The following is a 21370-nucleotide window of genomic DNA, read 5'->3' as shown; positions in this document are numbered from 1 at the left end:
TTGGCAAAATCTTAGAAACTCTTCTTGATTTGGTTAGCTAAAGCCTGTGGAATCCAACCTTTGTTGTTTAAAAGGAACAAAAAAAAAGCTGGGGAAAATGTTATTAAGGAACTGTTTTATGATAACCTATTTAATCAGCAAACTTTTATTGTTTTTTTTTTTTTTTATGTGTGCAACAGTCTGTAACGAATGCCATTGAGATGGATAATGTCCAGATTGAAAAGGAAAGTTACGGGGAATGCCCTACACTTAAAAAATGTAGGTGCTCATGGTGCCGCTATTGCTTGTATTAGACATTCAAACTCGGTGTGTTTAGCAACCCAACTTGTAACAATAGAAAGCTTCTCTGCCTGGAAGACTGGCAGTATTTTCAATGTTCCTGTGTTTAAATTGGCACCTGTGGCATTATGTGAGGATGCCAGTTTTTGAACTTGGAATTGGAAGAGGGTAGAGAGAGGTTTTACTCTAAGTCATACATGGAGCTGAGTCTTAGGGGGAAAATAACTTTACTTGGAAATAGAGTTGTAATATTCTGTAAAGTTAATAAATATCCACCCTCTGTCTTGGGAATAAGGAATTGCACAACTAAGATTTTATGAGACTTTGGCTGTGTTTATGTGATTAAAGTGAATATTTTAGCCAAACTGAGCAGAAAATTTAAATAAATACCACAATTTAAAAGTAGTTTGGGTGTTTTAAATATTTGACTGTATCAACCAACGTGGATTCTCAAAGTCTCAAGTTCCAGTGAGTCTTTGAGATCCAGTTACTTCATCAGTTAAGTCGAATTTAGGATAATACCTGCTTATCTACAGCTCAGGGTTGATAATTAAGAATAATTGAGATAATGTTTGGGTAAGCCCTTTGAAAGCTTAATGATGCTAGTTAAGGGTCAGGTACTGGTTAGGTAGAGAGTACTGTCCATCCAGTTAAGGTCCCTCCCTGCAAGGGAGTCATTGACAGTAGGGTTGCTTTACATACACACATACATGCGCAGCTACACATATAAACACATACATCCTCAGGGTGAAAGTTCAAGGACAAGTTCAGTAGGTGACAGATGAATGGGCAAGACATGAAGAAATTCACCGAGGAGTGGAATTTTATAGATGGGGATGGAAGGATACAGCTTCACGCAGAAGACCGGTTTCTTTGTGAAATACTGTGTGGGTGGAAGTGAGTGGTATAACTTCCTTGAAGAAGAGATGGTGGGGAAGTGCAACGTGTGTGGAGACCGTGGATCTGGAGAGCCGCCTTCATCTCCTTCATTCTCTTCGCCCCCGTCGGCTCCCTTCTTCCCCTGCAACTTCCTGTCTTCTTCGTTCCCTCTCCTCTGCATTCATTGCACACTCTGCTCAGCTCTGTACACACAGATTAACTCAGGTAACCCTCACAATAGCCTCATGAGGTGGGTTCTCTTATAATTAATATTTCCAATGAAAGTGGTAGAAGTGGAGGCTGAAGAACAGTAATTTGCCTGAGCTCCTAAGTGGTAAAGCTGGAGTGTAACCCCAGGCATCCTGCACCCCAGAGCCAGGGGCCGTAAGGGTTGCCAAGCCCCACCTGCCATTTGGGAGGGGTGGGGAATGAGGCTGGGAGGGAGATTGGCCACACTCCGGAGGGTAGACTTGATCGCGTAGGCTGACAGGAAACACCAGGAAGCTTGGGAAGCAGTTCAGTAGTGTTGTGAAAGCTCACATCTGAGGAGGGATACTCTGGGTTTTGATATGCTGAGGGGACTTTGCACATAATTAAATCCATTAGTAAAATAAATCACAAACTGGTAAGTGTGAGCGTTTGCTCTTTGCCATCCAGATTGAGCAGCTCAGACCCCAAAGAGTAATTTTTGAGGAAGCTGAGTCAGTCCCTGTGAAGTTCAAGAGGGGTTCCCACTCTTTTTTGCGACTCTGTCTGGATGGATTTGATGATACACGTGCCAGTGCTGGTGACGTCACTGCTCATCACCACGGAAACATCTGTGTTCTGACAAACAGTGGAGTGCAGCATCATGGAACGTGTCAGGGACGAGAGGAAACAGGCTCCGAACGATAAAGCTCTCTGTAATGAAAGTTCACTCCACTACATCAGCAGTAGCAGCCTCGGCCATGGAGAGAAATATAAGCATTACTATTCCGAAAAGCGCAAAGCAGGCGTTGCGCGTTGCTAAAGGTTGGGCAAGGTTGATTTTGAGATGCGGCTCACATTCCAAACACAGTTTCCTTAAAAAGTCACTATCTATGCTGTCTTGCATGATGACAATAGAAATCCTTCAGGAGCAGGGAGCTCGTCTCCCCAACTGCCTGTAGAAAATCTTCTGCATAGCAGAAGGAGGCTAGCTGGGGACTTCTGTATTGTTCTGGGAGAGACATTGAGCAATCAGAAGTGGAATCAGGAGTACTTGCGGTTTGTATTTATTATTTGATGAGTTAGTGACAGTATTAGTTACGTAGGTGCAAAAATTAATAACGCTCAAGGTGATTCCAGGCCCTCCAAATATTTATCAAGGTTGCACGTTGGTGAATCAGATCAGGACTGAATCCAGAGCTGAGCTGTGTTTAGGATCAGTTTGCATGGTGCTTAAAGAAGATATCTATTTTGCTTTAGAAGATAGAAGAAGCTATCTGTTAAGTATTGCTTTATAATTAAAATGGAAGAGATTTTATATGAAAAATCTGGATTTGCAAATTCTATTTATATTCAGAAGAGGTAGTAGTGCTGGGCCCACATTTTCAAATGGCAACAATTGGATCAAAATGAGATCCTTTTTGGTTGGGGCATACACTCTCTATTAGCCACAGTCCCCACCTCTCCCATGGTGTTGCCCCTAGCCAGTTTTAGTTACTGTCTGGCCCTATGAGCCTTTGATTTTGTGATCAATGCTCGTAATTATTCCCAGCAAAGTTCCTGGTATGTGGAGGGCACCCCATAAATGATAGTTCTGATAATTCTTTATTAATTACAGGCTCAGGTATTTGAATTTGATCCTCAGGTTAGCACCGTCCAATAAAATTTCCAGTAACGATGGAAATAATCTGCCCATTATAATAATCACTCAACACATGTAGATAATAGCCACTTGAAATATGGATAGTATGACTGAGAAAGTAGTTCCTTAAAACAATTTAATTATATAATTAAAAATTAGATTTTAATAGCTTCATGTGGCTAGTGGCCACCATACTGGGCAAAGCAGATCTGAGTGACAGTATTGAACATCCAACCAGGCGTCCTTGGTTAGAATGCCATGTGGAGAATATTCTCTGGGGCCGTGTTTGTGGGCATGTTCATCTTACATGAGATTGCTTATAGTGATAGTGATCCTCATCACACAGTTTCACCTCCTTCCAGCAGGGCAACCTCCCCTTATTACCCAACTGGAGTTCTTGTCAATGTAAGCTACCAGAGCTATGCGTTTGCAAGATGGCAGCTGTCCGTCCATTCCTACCAGTAAGAAGTCACCTGAAGCTCAAACGGGAAGTTTCACTGCTCTCTGCTGCTAGACTGTCCAGTTGCGGGTGCTGCGTAAATACAGGAACTTAGACCTGTGTGTGGGGAAGCCTAACTTTTCTTGATGAGCTGCTTGATTAACCCTAACATTCATGATAGTACAGAGCCAGGAGACAGAGTGACTGGGGGGGCCACAGAAAGGCGATGGAGGCCTCCCTGACTGCCAGAGGGATCCTGTGTTCTCAGAGCCAAGGCCCTGTGGGCTGCCCTCTCTGGTTTCCACCACAAGCATTCCTCGGTCACATCCAATGATCACAGTGCCACAAACCTGTCGCAAAGTAGGATTCTAAAAGATTCCTCTTTCATGCAACTCACTCATTCATTTGCATGTCACTTGGCTGAAAGCTCCTGACACTGACCTGCTTTGCTGAGTCCAGCGGTCAGAACCCCACTTCCTTCCTCTGTCACAGGGTTGGAAACCCCAGAGCCACCCACCAGACATCGGCCTGTTGGTAACTCACCAGCCTCTGCCCTGAAATGTGCCCCAAGCCAACTTGGGCAGCTAATGAATAAGTGACTTCACTGCTTCCAGGGACATATATACAGGAGGGCAAAACTAACATCAGCCTGTTTTATTCAAGATGAAGCGCTCAATTATAAACCTACCCCCCCCCAACAGGCCCCCTTAAAAACATAGAAAACTTAATGAAAATGATAGAAACTGCCATTGTAGCAGATTGTATAAATGGGGGCGGGGCGGGGAGAGAACAAAAACACACATGACTGTATTCTGCTTGGACCTGACCTCCAAATAGAGTTGTAGAGCCTCTATCCTCATAGTCAGATCCTGCAAAGAGGATCGGGTTTTCCTTTTCTATCTCTATGGGCAAACGTCAGTGCAAACCCCTATTGCGACAGCGAATTGAATGAGTCCCAGAATTCAACAGGAGCAGAGAGACAAAGCCCTCTAATAAGAACATCAACCACAGCAGGTTCTGCACACTTCAACATTCCTTCTGAGGAACCTTCTTCACAGACATGTTTTCTTGAGAAAAGACCAAGCTGATGTCAACTGAGACTAACTAATGAAATGTTCAGTTATTTGCAGGCGTCTATGTTTTAACGCCGAATGTAGTTCAGCTCCAAGACCCAAGCAGGCTGACAAATTCGTATTCAGAGAGGAGAGACAAACCTGAGCGAACAGATGGAGCAGAGTTCAGCATAGAGGTTTAATCCTATCAGGCCGATTCCTGTAGGACCATCTGGGTAATCCGGCACACACAGTCAAGGCCTGTTAAAAATACAACTCCAGCCAAGATGAACGTCACAGATTTTCCACTACACTTGTTTGTATTTGCCTATACGATTTTCCAGGCCCAGGAAGGTTGCTGGTGAATAAAAGCTTGCATATTCCTTGAAGAAGTGCCTTTTTTTTTTAAACCCCCAAATTGTTTCCTGTCATACAATCTCGGGTGTCCATTTTTGGTATGTTATTTTTCATTTCCCTTTTTTCCTTGGTTTTCATATCTAGAACTTTTCCTTCAACAGGATAATAAGGAGAATTGGGATAAAAATAATTTTGTATGAAAGTTCTCCTTGTCATGAGGAGAAGAGGTTTTTTGTTTTGTTTTGTTTTGTTTTTACTTATTATATAATCCGAGCCAAGTGAACTTAGTACTGTTGCAACAAGTATCACAATTGGATCCATGAATAATTCATCGTGGGGGTTCTCCCACCCTCCATGATGATCTCCCCCGCTGTTTTGCCGTGCATGGTGTGGCTGACAATCGTGGAACAAGGGAGAGGAAAAAGAAAACCAGGAGATAAGGCTGGTGGTAATCTGTATCATTGGCTGTCCTAGGGTTAATATTCTGTGCATTTTAATTTTGGACCCGGCAGATCAAACATGGGGCAGAGAACAAACAATCTATTCTTGCTTCCTTGTGTTACAAAATTTGGAACTGCTAAGTGTTTTTAACAAACAGTTTTTTTGCACGAGACCATGCCGTGATGCGTGCCATTGCATCAAATAAGCCATCAACAAGTCTTTCGAGTGCAATTTATTTATTTATTTTCTAAAACATCTTAAAACTATTATTTATTTATTTATCTTTAGAAGGGAAGGGAAGGGAAGGAGAGAGGGAGAGAACTATCAATGTTTGGTTGCCTGTCATGCATCCCCTGCTGGGAACTGGCCTGCAACCCAGGCATGTGCCCGGACTGGGAATCGAACCGCGATCCTCTGATTCGCAGGCCCGCGCTCAATCCACTGAGCTACACCAGCCAGGGCTCAAGTGCAGTTTAGAAGTTACAGGTACATCAAAATGTGAAGGTTTCTAGTTGCTAAACTGGTAAGCAACCCTGCGTGGTGAACCCCCACGCAGTTTTGGATCTCAGCTGGACTTGCCCGGGACGTTCACTTCACAATCGTTGCACCAGGATTTCTGTTTCTCCCTTGCTCAGGTGCCATGCCCACTGATTGTTGAGGAGTTTTGCTAATTTGGAAGAGAGTCAGAAAGCTACAAAATAAAAAGGAAGTAGATACAATTTGGGCTTGGTCTATATTTAGCAAATGGCGTAATTAGGAACTTAGGCATTGGGCTAAGTTTAGATCCACCTAGGTATCCCCACCGGGTTCAGCCGGCCTCCATGCAGAGGCGGGTTGGAGCTGCGTTAAAATCCCGTGACCAGGATTTTTCCCTTTTTCTTTGAGAGCCATTAATGCTGTCAAAGCAAAGGGCTTTCTTGCCAAGTGAAGTCACTTTGGAATAAAGAATTAAAAACACTTGAAATTCTTGATCTCCTCATTTAATATTTAATAGATTTAATTGCATCTGGTGTTGAGAAATCTCTATATCATGGCTTACATTTCTCTTCAAAATGACAAACACATCACACAAGGAGAGAAGGAAAGAGAGGGAGTGGGAGAGGGGGTTCTTTTGCACAGATGATCTATGATTCTTTGCCGAGTAATAACTAGATAGGCTAGTGGATAGGGTAATAAATGCAGACCAATAGCAAAACAAAACAAAATTAAAACCCTAATAAACCATACAATGCTTAACTGCATAAAGCAATTACTGAAAAGGAAAAAGGAAGGCAGAAATAAATCCAGTAACTCAAATTTGAACAAGAGCACAAATGTTACAAAGACCGCGACCCCTTGAGTCAGGGGACTGTCTAGTTTTTGTTGTTGCTGTTGCTTTGTTTATAAGGGACGTTGTCACGTGCTGGTGTGAGGGGTCAGGACAGGCATTGTAGTTGGAGGGTGAGTGAGGCCAGAATAGACTTGCCTCTAGTATGTGGTGCAAGTCTGGAGGGGCCAGTCCTCACGTCGGGGCAGACACTCTGCTTGTGCTTCTTTCTGGCCAGTAGCTGCTTCGTGGGCAGGATCAAAGAATGCAGGCATTGGCCCTCCTGAGCTGTGTGTGTGCAGTTGGGAAAGTCATTTCACTCCAAAAAACAAACAAACAAACAAAAAAACCCCAAATCTCCCCACAAACCATTGTTCTCATTGAACAGGAAGAGAAGACCTCTGTGTGCTGAGTCCAAGGGGGGTACTCCATGTCCCCACTGCCTCTAGAACAGGTTGCTACCGAGCGCAACTGCACCAAAACCAAGTGGATACCAGGGAGAAAGGCCCGGGGTTTTATGGGGTCACCACTGTCCCATAGAAATGAGCTGAGCTCATGGGTTTCACAACAATTTCTGCCAAGTCTCAAAAGTTCAGGACAATAAAATTAAAGTCAATTCCTCATTTCTGAAAAGACTGCCGTTAATATTCACTCCAGACAAAGGAGAGCTGTAAGAAAACATTTTGCTTTCGAAGGGCTGAGGCCACACCCACCTCCTCAGTGCATTTTGCCGGCTGTATTGGAGAGCCGCTGGATTGAAGAAGTTCCTAGGAAAGTTTTACAACAAACTACATTCTCTAGAATGATGAGACTGTAGGGTAGTCTAGTAAAGAAATAAACTCTGGTTAATGGGGAACTCATATCGATAATTATTATTTACTAGCCACTAGGGTGCTATCTACCAGGCACAAAACACAAATAGGCACTTGGTGCATTTTGCCAGAAGTCCATGAGGTGGGCACAGAGCGGAAATGCCTTTGGGAGGCGAAAGGATTGCTTCAAGGTCGCCCCGAATGGCAGATGCGGAATTTAAACAGCTGGTGCCGGTGCCCGTACGCCACTATGATAGCGCTCTGGACGCCAGAGTCAGCCTGACATAATTGCACCTTCCCGTCTGTATTCACGGCCATAAGGGCTGGTGTGGACATCTTCATGTCCACTGTAGGCACCGGTGACCTGCTCTGCACGAATGTTCATTCATAAAGGGTTCTGGTTAATAGAAGGCTGGAAAAGGTGTTTACATCTTTTCCACACACAATGGAAATGGAAAATAACCTTATATTGGCGTTCGTGGCAGATGTAGAATGGGATGAGAGCACTTCTAAATTTGTGCATTTTACCAACTGATTAGGTGTTGTTTCCCCGGCAGATTTAAATGCAGGAATGGAGGGAAAAAAAGGGAAACAGGGTCTCTCTAATGAGGCTCCCGTAATGGGACATCAACTGTTGCAAAAGCCTAATTTGGGGAATAAAAGATGACAAATGCTGGACCCGCATCATCCGCACAGCTCCCCCTAACAGGTGAGGTATTGATCACAGCACAAAGAGATTTCAGAGGCAAAAGAGCGAGCAGCCCCAGGACCCTGCTGATTGCTGCGCACAACACTAATTCACCTCAATGGGCAGGCACCTCTGAGCTCAATTAACCCTTATTCCCAAGGCCGCCCATAAACCCCGAGGTAAACACGGCGCTCCCGGCCCTTGCTCTCGTGCCGTGAAATAGATCATTTCTATTGGAGGCTGAGGGGCGATTCCAGCTTATAAATTCACCTTGCTAATAAAGAGCCCGATGCGTCCGTGCGAGGGAGTGAACAGGCGCTCGAATCTGTAACATTGATTCTGCACATCAGGAAATCGTAGACTGCAGAACTCTGTGATTTCTTCTGCCTTCCGTGGCTATTGGGAGGAAGCCGTGGAGGTGGAGCAGGTGACATCAGTGTCCCCAGGTGCAGTTGTCTGCACACAGAACATTAGTTGTTAAATATGTACTGGAGGCTGAACGATTTCTTCCCTCCCACCCCCTCCCCTTTCTTCTCTCTCTTTCCCTCACCACGACCATTGTTCAGGAGCAAATTGGAAATCTGGTAATTAGGCCCTGACTCACGGTGTCGTATTAGAGTCCCGAGCCAAAGTTCAACACCCTGAAATGAAATTTAAACCAATTAATCTGTTAGATTTTTATCGCTTGTCCGTGTTTTCTCAGCAATTCCCCCAGCACGTGGCCTTTGATCAACTCTCATACAAACGCTAAAATGTGTGCCTGCTGCTAGCAAGGTGGGAATGACATTAACACGGCACTCATAAAACAATCAGAGCGGAGAGGCCCTCAAACAGACAGGGCAGAGTAATATTTAATAAAAGCGCGCACATAATCTTCAGAATTAGCATTTTGTGCCTTGCAGTACCTTTGGGAGAAGAGCTTTTATTTGTGGAGTGATCATTATTATAACAAAGAAGAGCTACCTAATAATTTCCACTTTAACTCTGCCATGTGCCAGGAGCGCTTCAGAGCCATTATGCTAAACTGTGGTGGGGTAATCATGTTATTGTCATAGTTTGAAGGAAGGAAAATCTCCTCTACTTTGGTGGCTGTTGGGGGTGGGGGAAGAAGTAGGAAGAAAAATTAAAAAATAGAGGCAAAAATAAAGACGGCCAAACTTTCATTTTTAATGAGGTTTACAACCAGGAATTGGTGAGCAGTTCTTGTGGATACTTAGTCGTGTGAAAATTCACTGGTGAGGAAGAATCTTTCGTTAATTAAATCAAGATTTGGCTGGTAAAAGCGGTCTTATATTCAAACTCCCTCCACCTCCCCCGTTTCATAATATTTTCTTGGGGATAGAATCGTGTTGATGATTATACTCCTGAGCGGGACTGGATTCGTTTGTAAGTCTTTTCACCTTCACATTCCACGGGGTACTTCCGCAGTGACTGCACTGGAAACTGTCTCTTCTTGTCTTACCGTCGAGTCTCCCTGGACATCCTGAGAGCAAGGAGAACACGCCCTTGGTCGGGGCCGAGGTCTGAGCTTCCTCAGAGGCGACTTACCCAGAAAGGAGAGGGCAGTGGAAGCTCAGGGTCCGTTACTCGGTGCAGTCTGGCTTAAAAAAAAAGAGTATTAATTTGCTTTAAAAAGTACAGTCTTTACCTCTCGTGGAATTCAATGCTCTGTTGTTACCTAATTTTTAATGATCATAATGCATTACCTTAATATATGCTCATTGAAAAAATGCAAACCCTGCCGATGTCTATGGAGAAGAATTTAATATTCTCTCTTCTCTGTCAGTCACCCACGTCCCGTTCCTTTGCACGTGGACCCTCTGACCACAGGGGGGTGAATGTCTTTCCAGACCTTCGTCTGTCCCACCTGTTCACACGTACACACGTACACACACACACACACTAATGCACACGCAGGCTCATAGATACCGTTTTAATATCAACAGGGTCACAACTCTAGATTATGAAGTGCTTTTTACCCCCTTCCTAATGTATTTTGACATCTTTCCACGTCGGTTTGTAGAATTTTTCCCTTCCATTCCAATGACACTCCTGACGTTCTCTAGTACAGATGAGCCAGAGTTTATTGAACCACTCTCTCGCTGGGGGTGCCCAGATTCCTGGATATTTTACCACCGGTACTTTTGGGAACAGTTGGGTACCCGTAGTTTTGGTCATATCTGCAGGTGTTTCCTGGGCTGCATTTAGTCTGGTGAATTCGTGACTCAGGTAAAAGTGAGTCCAGTCTACCCATAAACACCTTGGTTAGCCAGCACATTTTACTGAATTAGTTGCCGACATTTAAAGATTGGGAAATTGTGCATCAAAGTCTGGGCTCCCGTCTTCTTTTGAAAGATCAGAAGACTGGAGCCCCCCGACATCCCCCCGACCCCGGCTTGTGTTTGTGTGGCGTTACCGATGGCTGGAGCCGAGACACCTTTAGATGGGGGACGACACAGCAGTTCACCAGCATCCTGCCGTTTCCCATGGCTCCCTCACTTCTGAGTGTCAGTGACTGCCCCTCTCATGCTTGATCTGAACCCTGAGCTGCTGTTTCATTCATTCTTGACTTGGCTGGGGTGGATCTGTGAGTTCTGAACACCTGCTCTTGGGCAGATCTTCCTAAGTAGGCAAAGTGTCTCTACCTCTCGGTATCGCTCTTTTAGAGTTCTTCGTGCAGGAGGGCCATGCCAGGCGCTGTCTGACTCTTAGCCTCCTGACCCTCCAGGTCCTAAATGGCAGGAACATCTCTTCCCCATCCCCTTCTCTCAGTGGGGCAGCCCCTGATTCCTTTACATATTTTCCAGACTTCCCAGGGGGGGAGTCCAAGGGGGCTTCCTCTCAAGACGGCTATGATGTACAGGTTTGTAAGAGCACCTGTAGAATCAGTTCAGCTCCAAACTTAGAAAGGTCTGAGAACAGGATGTCTAGTCTCCATGCTGGGATGGTAGATGATGCTGGGTAGTGCGGTAGGATGATCGAGAGATGGGGTGTGTCACTCTTTTCCTGGGGTACTCCCTTCAGGACTTTTTCCTCCAAAAATCGAATAGATAGTGTCGTATATTGTCTCCTCACCAAGTTATCTCCGGAAGCTTGCTGCCCTTCCTCTGTTCTGATGAGTTCTGACTAGTTGCCCATATACCTTGTTTCTGGACAGTTGCTCACAGAATCTGAAAGCATCATTTTCTTTAGGAAATACTTGAAAGTGCGCACACACACACACACACTCTTACATGCCTTCTGAGGGAGGAGATGAAGTCTAAAACCAGCAGGTCTTGGCTCTGCTGCTGGGACATTTTTACCATAGGACAGTCTCAAAGGTACACCAGCACACTCTCTGTCTCCTTCTCTACCATGATGAGGAAACCTGGAGGAGGCCATATTTATCCATAGAAGCATACTTGTGTGATTTAAAAAAAAATTAAAAGACATTCCCAAAGTAATACAGATATAAACACCAAGACTATTTTGTGGTTTATGAAAGTAATTACAGGGTCAGCATGTAATAATAACCACTGGATTCCACACTTCCCCAGTGGGAAGGACCCTTTCAAGACCAGTCCAGTTAAAACTAACCTCCTCTTCTTCCCAGAAGTCCCCAGGGATGCAACAAGGCCTTTCCTACACTACTCTAGCAGCCAAATATACTGAGCTGGACATTAAGAGTTAAGATTTTGAGACATTAACTAGAATGTTGCCCAACTGGTTTTATTTTAAGAATTTTATGTAGTTGTTAAATGTAGTTTATTTTTTTATAAATTGCTTGAAATCATGCATCATATTTTACCATTGGTTTAGAATACTTCATTATGCATTTAAACTTGTTGACTTTTAAAGAAAAATTTTGTTTGAGAAAAAGTCCTATGCCCAGGAAACTTGGATCACCACCTTTATGCGTGTTAAAAATTGGACAAGGGTTTTCAAGTCACGAGTCATTTACATTGTCCTGATTAATTGTTTTGTTTTGGGGAGAGAGTGGAGGAGAGAAAAGGCAGGAGAACTGCCCAGTTTTAGTTGTAAATGGCATTATATGAGTTCAGCCAACATGAAATGTTTAGTTTGGATAATTCCTAATTTATCTGCGCAATTTTATAAGATTAGTTTGAATCGAAACCAAACCCATTCTTTCGTTGGTGTGACGGCGCGTGAGCAATGGTCCCGCTGGGCCCGGCTTCATACTTTCTTTCTTCTTGCACAAGTGAACGCCTGACATTTTGCCAAATTTGACAAAGTCCAGTAATTTTTTTGCCAGTTTTTCCCCCATTAAAATGAACTGGTGCTCTTGTTGGCTCCATTGCTCGGAAAGTCCGTCTTGGATACTTAATAAACTTTTTATTAAAGAGGAGGGTCTCATTTTCTCTCCTTGCACAGTACATTCCTTACTCTTGAATTTTGCTTTGGTCGTGTTCTTAAAAGTAGTCACGAGCAAAGCAGGGTGGCATCATGGAGTTCAACGCCCTCGGTGCGAGGAAGGTGTCCTCGCAGACATTTCGGAAACATAACCTTACAATCACACTTATGCCCGGCAGGTCTCTTGAAAGTACACCATGCTCACCAGTCAGCAACCTCCAGGCTGTTTGGAATTATGCTATTTGCAAATTATTTTCCATCTTCAAGGGCCATTTACAATGGAAAGGAAGAGACATGAAATTTTGAGAAAGTCAGTTCTAGGATTTTTTTTTTATGCCTGGGAATGACAACAAAGCAAAGGTCATGGGACTCTCTGTGGTTCAGCCCTGACTATTTGGTTACATAATTCACCCCAAGTGACCTGCATTCTTTGCATCTATAAAATGGGACCCATAACATTTAATGAAAAAAAGTGATGATCTTGAACAAGGAATGTTTGATGTTAGTGTTACAGACAGAAGGCATGGAGCAAGAACAATTTCTTGCTCCATGCCTCCTCTCTTTTCTTACTTCCCATTGGACAGAAACATTTATCTAAAAATCTGTGGGCTTTCTTTTCAGGATGTATATGTAATTATGAAGCAATTCTATAAGGTTTCCAGCATGTTCCAAAAAGTCATTCATTTTTTTCATTTTTAATGATGTTTAGTTTTTCGTAAGTTAAGTCCTGCTTCTATGTTTCATTTCACGAGATTTCAGATTGGAAAATGATTTGGGTAAAATACATGCCTCTCCATAGAAAGAATGAAAAGAATGCTTTTAAACCCTGAAATTGCACCCTTAGGTTTCAGGTCCTAACGCGGCCAGGAAATGCTGAGGTCTTGAGGGACGTTTCTGTTAGTGAAAAGATAAAAGATTTTTTTTTCTTTTTCTCAAGTCTCCCATCATTAAAGTTTGATTCTAACAGCAGCCTCCTTCTCTTTTTCATGTGTGTGGAAAAGCAGCTACTCCCTGTATCAAAGCCATCAGCCCGAGTGAAGGATGGACCACGGGAGGCGCCACTGTCATCATCATAGGGGACAATTTCTTTGATGGGTTACAGGTCATATTCGGTACCATGCTGGTCTGGAGTGAGGTAGGTGTTGTCGGAACATTAATATCTAATAGCTTGGTCTAGTTGAGGATACTGTCTACACTTGAATTTCTAATAGAGTGTGTAGAATTTAGTGGGCACTCTCTGGGGGAGAGGGCAGCACCAGTCTCCAGAACTCTGGGAAGCTAGGAAAGATGGGTGGGGGTCACCAGAAGGCGACACATCTTACTGGAATGACTTGTGTCCTCTGCTCCATAAGCACCGAGAGAGTGTTTGTTTGGTCACTTCCCCGTTGGGCTTGCCAGGATGCGGAGGCCCTGTTGCACACTGGGAGTCAGAAAGGGGGATGCACAGTCACCACACATGTAGGGGAAGCCGCGTTCCAACGCTAGCAAGGGGATCACCTGTGAGTATTTGTCGGCGGAGTCTATTGTAGACCCACCTTCAAGGAATTCCATTCAGATGACAATAATGGTCTAGGCACAGGTGGTTCTTGACTTAACGACTGTTCATCAGAGATTGGGTGACTGGTCAGGGGAACCTAGAAGAACCCCGGGCTTTTTCCAGACCCAGGAATTTACAGGTCTCAGGCACCTCCACGGGTGACTGCAAGCACATGAAAATGGCTCTCTGCTCTCTGTGCAGTGCTTTCGAAGCATGCTGATCAGTATTTCAACGTTGCTAGTTGACTGACCCAGCAATAATCGAGTTAACTCAAGATTACGGAATGTAAACATCTCCACTACGGAGATGGCCAGGGCATAGTTGCCTTTGCTTTCTAAACGGTGAGCCTAGGTTCCTCCGTCAGCATGCCCCGGACTCCTCTTTCACCTCACCCGAGTGTAGGATACAAACACTGTTAGGGCGACAAGGTATCACAGAGCCCGTTCGTCCCACTCCCTTCCCAAGTGGTCACAAGAATCGCTGAACTTTCTGAGACTCTGGGCCAGGCGGAGTGCTGAGCTCTTGACATGCGCCATCTCCATCTTCTCCCGACACCACCAGGTACAGACTCTCAGTGCGCCTCTTTCCTTGCTAAGGATCCTGAGGCTCAGACGCGCAGTTACATCATCTGAACGCAGCCCTCCGGAGCCCCTGGCGTGGATGTGGCATGTATGTGGGCCACACAAAGAAGTCAGTAGGAGAACGGGAGCTAGAACTCAGATTTTTTTTTTAATTCCCATTTCTAACTATTGTCCCACTGCTCTGTATCCCATCTAGATATTTTATTTGTGCTTTCTCTCTGGAGGGACCATTGAGATAAGCAGAGTCAAGACTGGGACCGTTGATTATGTTTATCTGTCCAAAGCAGAGCTGTCTTTCTTTGTCAGCCTTCTGTGCTGTGTGCACTTCTCACTGCCAGTAAACACCCAGGCCAGCCCTGGTGCTCCCTTTGTGTTTCCCGTGCAGCCAACAGTGGTATGTGTTTGGCCAGAGAAGCAAAGCTTTGGTCAAGCTGAATCAGGGATGGGCTTCTCAGTCCACCAGACTAATTGCCGGCCAAGTTGGAACATCCCAGGCAGGAAAGATGGACTGAGCCCCCCTGCCGACTGCACCCCGTTCTCTGTTGGAGCCATTGGGTTGCAAAACTAGAAATATCCCACATGTGACTCACTCTGCTGCCAGCCTGGTGTCTCAGCAGCACAGCCTGCCTCAGGTCTCATGGGCTCTATCTTCATCCCTTTTTCTCTATCATTCTGTTCTTTATCATGGGAATTGGAAGGAGGGGTGAATGAGTAGAAAATGGACTGCTGGCACCGAGTCCTTTCAGTCAATACAAGGTCTCAGTGAGAAGTGGGGCTCTGAATTGGCAGGAAGTCTTCCTGACCCTCTGAGAATAAGGTGGGTTAGTCTGAGGCTTCTTTTAAAACCTGGGGCCAAAATACAAACTACAGACTACAAAATACAAAAACCTGTGTACCTGTCTTAGCCCAACCACACTACCCTGACTGCAGAGTAAGGTCTTCCACCCAACAGGAAATGATTGACATGGGTCTCCACATTGTCTCTAGTCAAGGTTGCTCTGCACCTCTCAGGTCCCCCAGTTGCTCGCCCTCTTTTGGGAGCAGGTAAAGGAGGCTAAGTTCCAACGTGCATTCATTCAAATTGCTTTAAAGAACCTGTATCTCTATAACAAAATAGATATAGCTCGTGGAAAAGAAAACCCATTAAGATAATGCCTTTGTCCCCCTCTCTCCTCTGTCCCTACCTACACTGTCAGCACCTCAATGGACACAAGCCCCTGGTAATGAATCCACAGGGTCCAGCTAGGAGGTGAGAGGGAGGGATGCATTCTCCCTCTTTGCCCACCTGCTCCTCCCAGACTGCTCTCATTGGTGACTCTATCCTGAATCAGCTATGACCCTTTCTCTGTAGACACCTGCCCACAGTTTCCCCAAATGATGGGGAAGATATAAACTCTCAACAGCATTAGCTGTTAGGTGTCTGGGTGGAGGAGTTTCATTTGGGCTGTTTTCATCACGATAGTCCTGACCGTCAGAAAAACGTGCCTTGCAGAAGTGAACTTTTTTCTTAATATTCTAAACTATTTATATATTTAGATTTTCCTACAGGTTATTTGATGGATATGATTTTTTTCTTCCTTTTACAGCAGGGAGAGAATTTGGTATTGCTCCAAATTACAAAAAAAAAAAATCCATTGCATTATGTGCATAATGGTGGGAAACTAAGAACTAGCTCAGCCCTGGCTGGGTGGCTCAGTGTGTGGGAGCATCGTCCCGTACGCCAAAAGATTGGGGGTTTGATCCCTGGTCAGGGCGCACGTGGGAGGCACTTGATGTTCTCTCTCCCATTAACGTTTCTTGTTCTCTCTCAAACCAATAAACATATCCTCGGGCAAGGAAAGAAATAGTTCAAAGTAATTAAGGGTTTATTGTGTACAGGCGCCTTGTGGGCCTTACCTTCTTTAATCCTGATGACAGCCCTGTGTTAGATGCTCTTAGCCCTATTTTACATACCAGTAATCTGAGTGTCAGGGTAAGAAACCTGCCGAACACCACACTGCCCGATAGTGCTAGAGATGGAATTTGAACTTCAATGTACATTTTTCCAAAGGGAATAAAGGCCTAGTTGAATGAGAGAGCAAATTGAATATTGAGAGAGGGAAGGAGAACAGAAAGAGGACAAGAAAACGTGTGATAACCCAGGTGGTCGAGCAGTAGTGATGGTAACAGTAGGAGCAAGTACCTTTTATTTTGGTAGGGGAAAAAATATCCACCGATTTTGGGATCGGTTCTCCAGGCTTCCATTGGGTAGAATGAGAACTTGATACTGTGAATGTCTGAGGAGATGTTTATGAGATACCTATAGAAAAATGCTGAGTCTGACTAAGTTTAGTTAACTTTAGTTCTTGCCAGGTACCATTTGGTACAGCTCTCATGCAAGTCTTACAGCATCTGTTCACCATGGTGTTCCCATTTTACCAATGAGGAATGGAGGTTCGGGGAAGTTAAACATGCTGGTGGTTCCCCAGCCATAGAGATGGGATTTGAACCCAGGCAGTCCAACTCTGAGACTCAATTTACTCACTAATTGTCCATGATTTAGCCTATGCCAAAATAGTACCGAAGGATTTTACCACACCAGACTTGAGTGTAAGACCCACCGCATCACCAGTGTCTTGTGCTGGGGGTATCTGGACAGTTACTGTCGCCTTCTAAGATAAGGAGGACTTGGCATAGAGAGAATCAGAGGCCAAAGAAACCCCTCCATTTTCTCATTCTGTATGTTTGTGGTTGGAGCCACTGGCTGGTAGGAAGATTTTATCCTTAGGAAGGACGTGTGCCTTGTATTGCGGGCAGAAGACAGCCTCTTCTTTTGTCTTCAAAAGTGACTTTAGGCAAGGCAGTTCACCGGTTTGGACCTCATTGCTAGAGTGAGACCCCTCTGTATTTGAAGTCTTTGTCCTCCAGCCACGTGGTCTCATGAGGTCCCTCTAAAACCTAGGTCTTTGTCTTCCAATTTTAGATAAGCTTTGGTCTCTTCTCTGTTTTCTCACTCTATAGCTGAGAGCACTGGGGAAGCAGACTGGTGGGCCAGGACAGGCAGACATTTTAGATTAGTAGCTGATGCTATTATTTGGAGGTTTTTGTTTTGTTTTCTAAAGAATTTTAAAAAGAGACAGAGAGAACAGGACTGGCCTAATTTAACCTCATCTGTGCTCTTCCCCCAATTTTTTGAGAATGAGTAGCTCAGCTTATCTCACTCATTGTCCCCTGAGGGTGGGGAAGAAGTAGGGTGGAACACCAATGCTCCTAAATCAGGGCTGCCTCCTTCGAGCTCCCAGGTTTGAGGCAAACACTTGGCTTTCCTCTGAATTTGGTTTGCCATCTTTTGTTACTTTTCCTTCATTGTTTCTTGCCCTTTCTCCTTTCTTTTTTTTTTTTTTTAAGAAGCAGCTTATTTTATTGATACTTTTGTGTTCATCCTGCTTTACACCAAAGACTTTTAAAAATCTGTGGATTTTTTTTGCCCTGGCTGGTGTGGCTCAGTGGATTGAGCGCGGGCCTGTGAACCAAAGGCCTGGGGGTATCTGGACAGTTACTCTCGCCTTGCTAGTTACTGGGAAGTCAGGGCACATACCTGGGTTGCAGGCCAGTTCCCAGTGAGGGAGGCATCAGAGGCAACTATACATTGATATTTCTCTCCTACCCTTTCCCTCTAAAGATAAATAAATAAAATCTTTAAAAAAATCTGTGGATTTTTATATATAAACCCAAGAAAACCAACAGGGTGGATATGTACTAATTTTTAATGTGAGTTGAATATTTTCATGATCAGAGAGGTAGTTGGTGGTTTTTGATTTCCTACCAACATGTGATTTGGTGGAGGAAGGGGCTCCTTCTACTAGTTTGTAAAAATAATCATTATTTTCATATCTCCTTCTGAATTCCTCTGATTTCTCAACAGTGACCACCAGCTGCCTTGCCTGTTGGGGGTCTAGCACTGGAATGGGTACAGATTAAAATTCAGCTTTGTGGGATCCAGCATTTTATTTGGAAAAACAACATGCTCCTATGAAACAGATTAGAGAGTTTCGTAGCATGTTTATATAGTCCAGGGTTGAAATTGCAGGTGCAAATTCGAGGCAAGATTCTAGGAGAATGGTATACTCAGTGAGTGGTATACTCAGAAGTAGACTGTTTGAATGACCTGTCGAGATTCCTCTTATGTATGGCTGGATCTCTGTGCTAGGCAGTCTAGGGTCTCACAAGCCTTTCATTTAATCACTGAAGTCTCTGGGAGAATTTATGCAGTTTAAGGTATTTAAGCTGCCTGAAAGGAAAGTACAGCGGTGGAACTGGTGAGAGTGGAGGGTGGAGAAAACTGCAGACAGACAGTCATCTAAGCAGAGGCCCAGATTGCCTTGGGTAGCAGTGGGCAAGAAGCCAGGCCACCTGGGTATTAACTTTGGTCCTTCCGTGGCCCAATCAGAGCATCTAGATTTCACTCAGCATTGGTCACTGGGCCTCAGTTTCCCCACCTAAAATCGAGGGCTTGGATTAAATCCTGTTTAAAATCAGCTGCGATTCTAGCAATTCTTTTTGCTGTGAGTTGACTCCCTGGAGAACCCTCCCAAAGTAAGAGTGGGGAGTGGCTTCTCTTCTTCCATTATCATTCTTTACTTTTAGAGCACACTTGCAATATGCAAATATGATGCCTATTTGCAAAAGGACTCTTTGAACTTCATCAGAACCATTTAATTAGCCACAAAATTGGCTCTCCCTCTTGATAAGTCTTTAGTCAGTATTTTCCCCCTGTGCCCTTGAGATTCTGGTATGTGATAGAAACCTGAGACTTATACCACGATGTTGCTGCAGTTCATCTTCCCAGTGGTTTGGGGGATATCAATACATACGAGAGATGAGGGAGGGAGTTTTTTTCTTGGTAGGCTTGGGGAATGTTGAGTCAAATAAACTCAGCCAGTCCTTGGTCTAGGACTTTGTAGAGCTTTGGCGATACTGCTGCATACTATGACTACCTAAAAGGTAGTACATGGCATGTCCCGAACTTTGGGGACCACAGAGCCTTTTGTCAGGGGTCGCCTTACAGGAGGACGTGTGGGTGATGGCTGTGCATCTGCATTTTGTGTTAATGAAATAAAGTCATGAAATTCAATCATGAGTTGATGGGGCTGGGGTAGAGGTGAGAGAATCAATTGATTGAAACCTTTGCAGAGTGTTACTCAGATCAGACGAGGAATGATTCGGGGCAATATTCTTTAATGCTGCAAGGCTCTGGACAGAAATGCTCTTACATTTGGGGTCTAGTTTTAGCCAGGGCCCCCTTGGCAAGGGTGGGAGGAGCCAGCACTCCACCCCTGTATGAGCAGGTTAGCCTCACATAGGAGCGCACATTGTGGTCCTCACCCTTGCGAATGTTGCCTTCAGCTGTGTTCCCAGAGATGGGAGGAGCCCAAAGAAGCCCCTTTGCTGGGGAACCTGTCTGTGAACGCCTTTGGGTCAATGGCAGTTTGGGAGCTGAGACACACTTTTGCTGCTTGGGTCCAAAAGCTGGAAAACAGTGTTTTAAATGCAGTTCTTGATTTCTTTCCTTTTTCTCATCTCCACTCCGCATTTTCTTGTGTGCACACAGCTCAGAGGAAGGATTGTAAATAAAAACCAGCATTTGCTCCTCTGTGGCATTAAAGGATAGATGGCGACAACTCATGGAGGTTCCCACCGGAAGTTTCCCAGGCCTTTTGTCTGGCCCGGGATGTCACTGAGCCACATGTGGAGGGTCACAACATTGGGAGGGCTTTGAGGAACTCTCCAGTCATCCAGTACAGCTGTTTTATTTTTGGAAGTGAGGAGAAAGAGGTTCCAGAGCCATATAGTGACTTTTCCTGGGAACACATTATCTACTTCGTGCTGGGATCACAGCCAGTTCTCCCAACACCGACGCCCCCACACTCAGCCTTCTCTTGCGCAGGGTTTTCTCATGATATCCCTGTAGGCGCTGAGCCTACTTCCTATACTTCCCACATCTTACATGTCATTGACACTCTAATAACTGTTATCTCTACCACATTTGTATGAGAAACAGCTTCACTAAAATTGAAAAGTAAGAAAGATGGAGCAAGACAGTCTCTCAAATATCATCTCTTTCAAGATTTTATGGTCTAGTTAAGGTATAATGTAACTAGCTGTGCCATTTATTTTATCTATACCGAAGCTTAATTCAAAGTTGATTAAATGAATGGGTTTAAAATAATTAATTGTTGCCTACTTGTCCCTAAACATGTAAGTTGGCAAGTCAATACTGAACCTGTGCTTATTGGTCACTTATTAAGTAGAAGATACTTAATGCAAAAATTATAAACTTTGTACAGAATAAAAGGAGCAGCCTGAATCACTTGCATTAAATTTTGAATATGACTTTGAAAAACACCTTTCAAGCCCTAGTTATTTTTATGGGAAATCATTTTGAAATGAGCCAGCATATGAAAAAACAGATTAAAAATAGTCTAATGGCCTCTTTAATATAGTCACAGCTACAACCATGCTCACCTCATTCCTAAAAATGCTTTAGTCTGTATTTTTATTTTTAATGACTAAGGCACTTGAAGTTTATCCTCTACGTTGATAATTATGGGATAGGTAAAGAGGACATTAGGACAACACTATCAGCTAGTTGTTTACGGTGCATTCAGGAGGTATACGCGTGTGCCTGTAACTTGAAAATAGAAACCACAGACGTGTGATGGGTGTCTAATTTTAACATAAATCAAAGACAGAATTCACACCTGGCTGCGATCAGGTGACTTTTATGATGAAAATGGATACCTGTGTAGTGTTGTATTCATTTCATGTGTGTGTTCTGTGCT

At 44.2% G+C, this 21370-nt stretch overlaps 1 protein-coding gene across 8 annotated transcripts in view; it reads left to right on the top strand.

The window, feature by feature from the left end:
- The window catches only part of EBF1 (EBF transcription factor 1), a 380950-nt gene that overhangs the window by 265159 nt on the left and 94421 nt on the right, over positions 1 to 21370 (top strand). For 4 of the 8 annotated variants that reach the window (XM_037046891.1, XM_037045547.1, XM_037049868.1 and 1 more), the window contains exon 9: positions 13436 to 13566. In XM_037046891.1, coding sequence (XP_036902786.1) covers positions 13436 to 13566 — 131 coding nt within the window. Of the gene's footprint in view, positions 1 to 13432; positions 13567 to 21370 lie in introns of all 8 variants that reach the window. The other 4 variants (XM_037046185.1, XM_037044804.1, XM_037049083.1 and 1 more) reach the window with 1 other exon arrangement.

The sequence above is a fragment of the Sturnira hondurensis genome, unplaced genomic scaffold, assembly GCF_014824575.4.
Source record: "Sturnira hondurensis isolate 20B ecotype Veracruz unplaced genomic scaffold, ASM1482457v3 Scaffold0000022, whole genome shotgun sequence".
Taxonomy (NCBI): Eukaryota; Metazoa; Chordata; class Mammalia; order Chiroptera; family Phyllostomidae; genus Sturnira; species Sturnira hondurensis.
The sequence above is the reverse complement of the archived record's forward strand: the minus strand, read 5'-3'. Positions and strand labels throughout refer to the sequence as shown.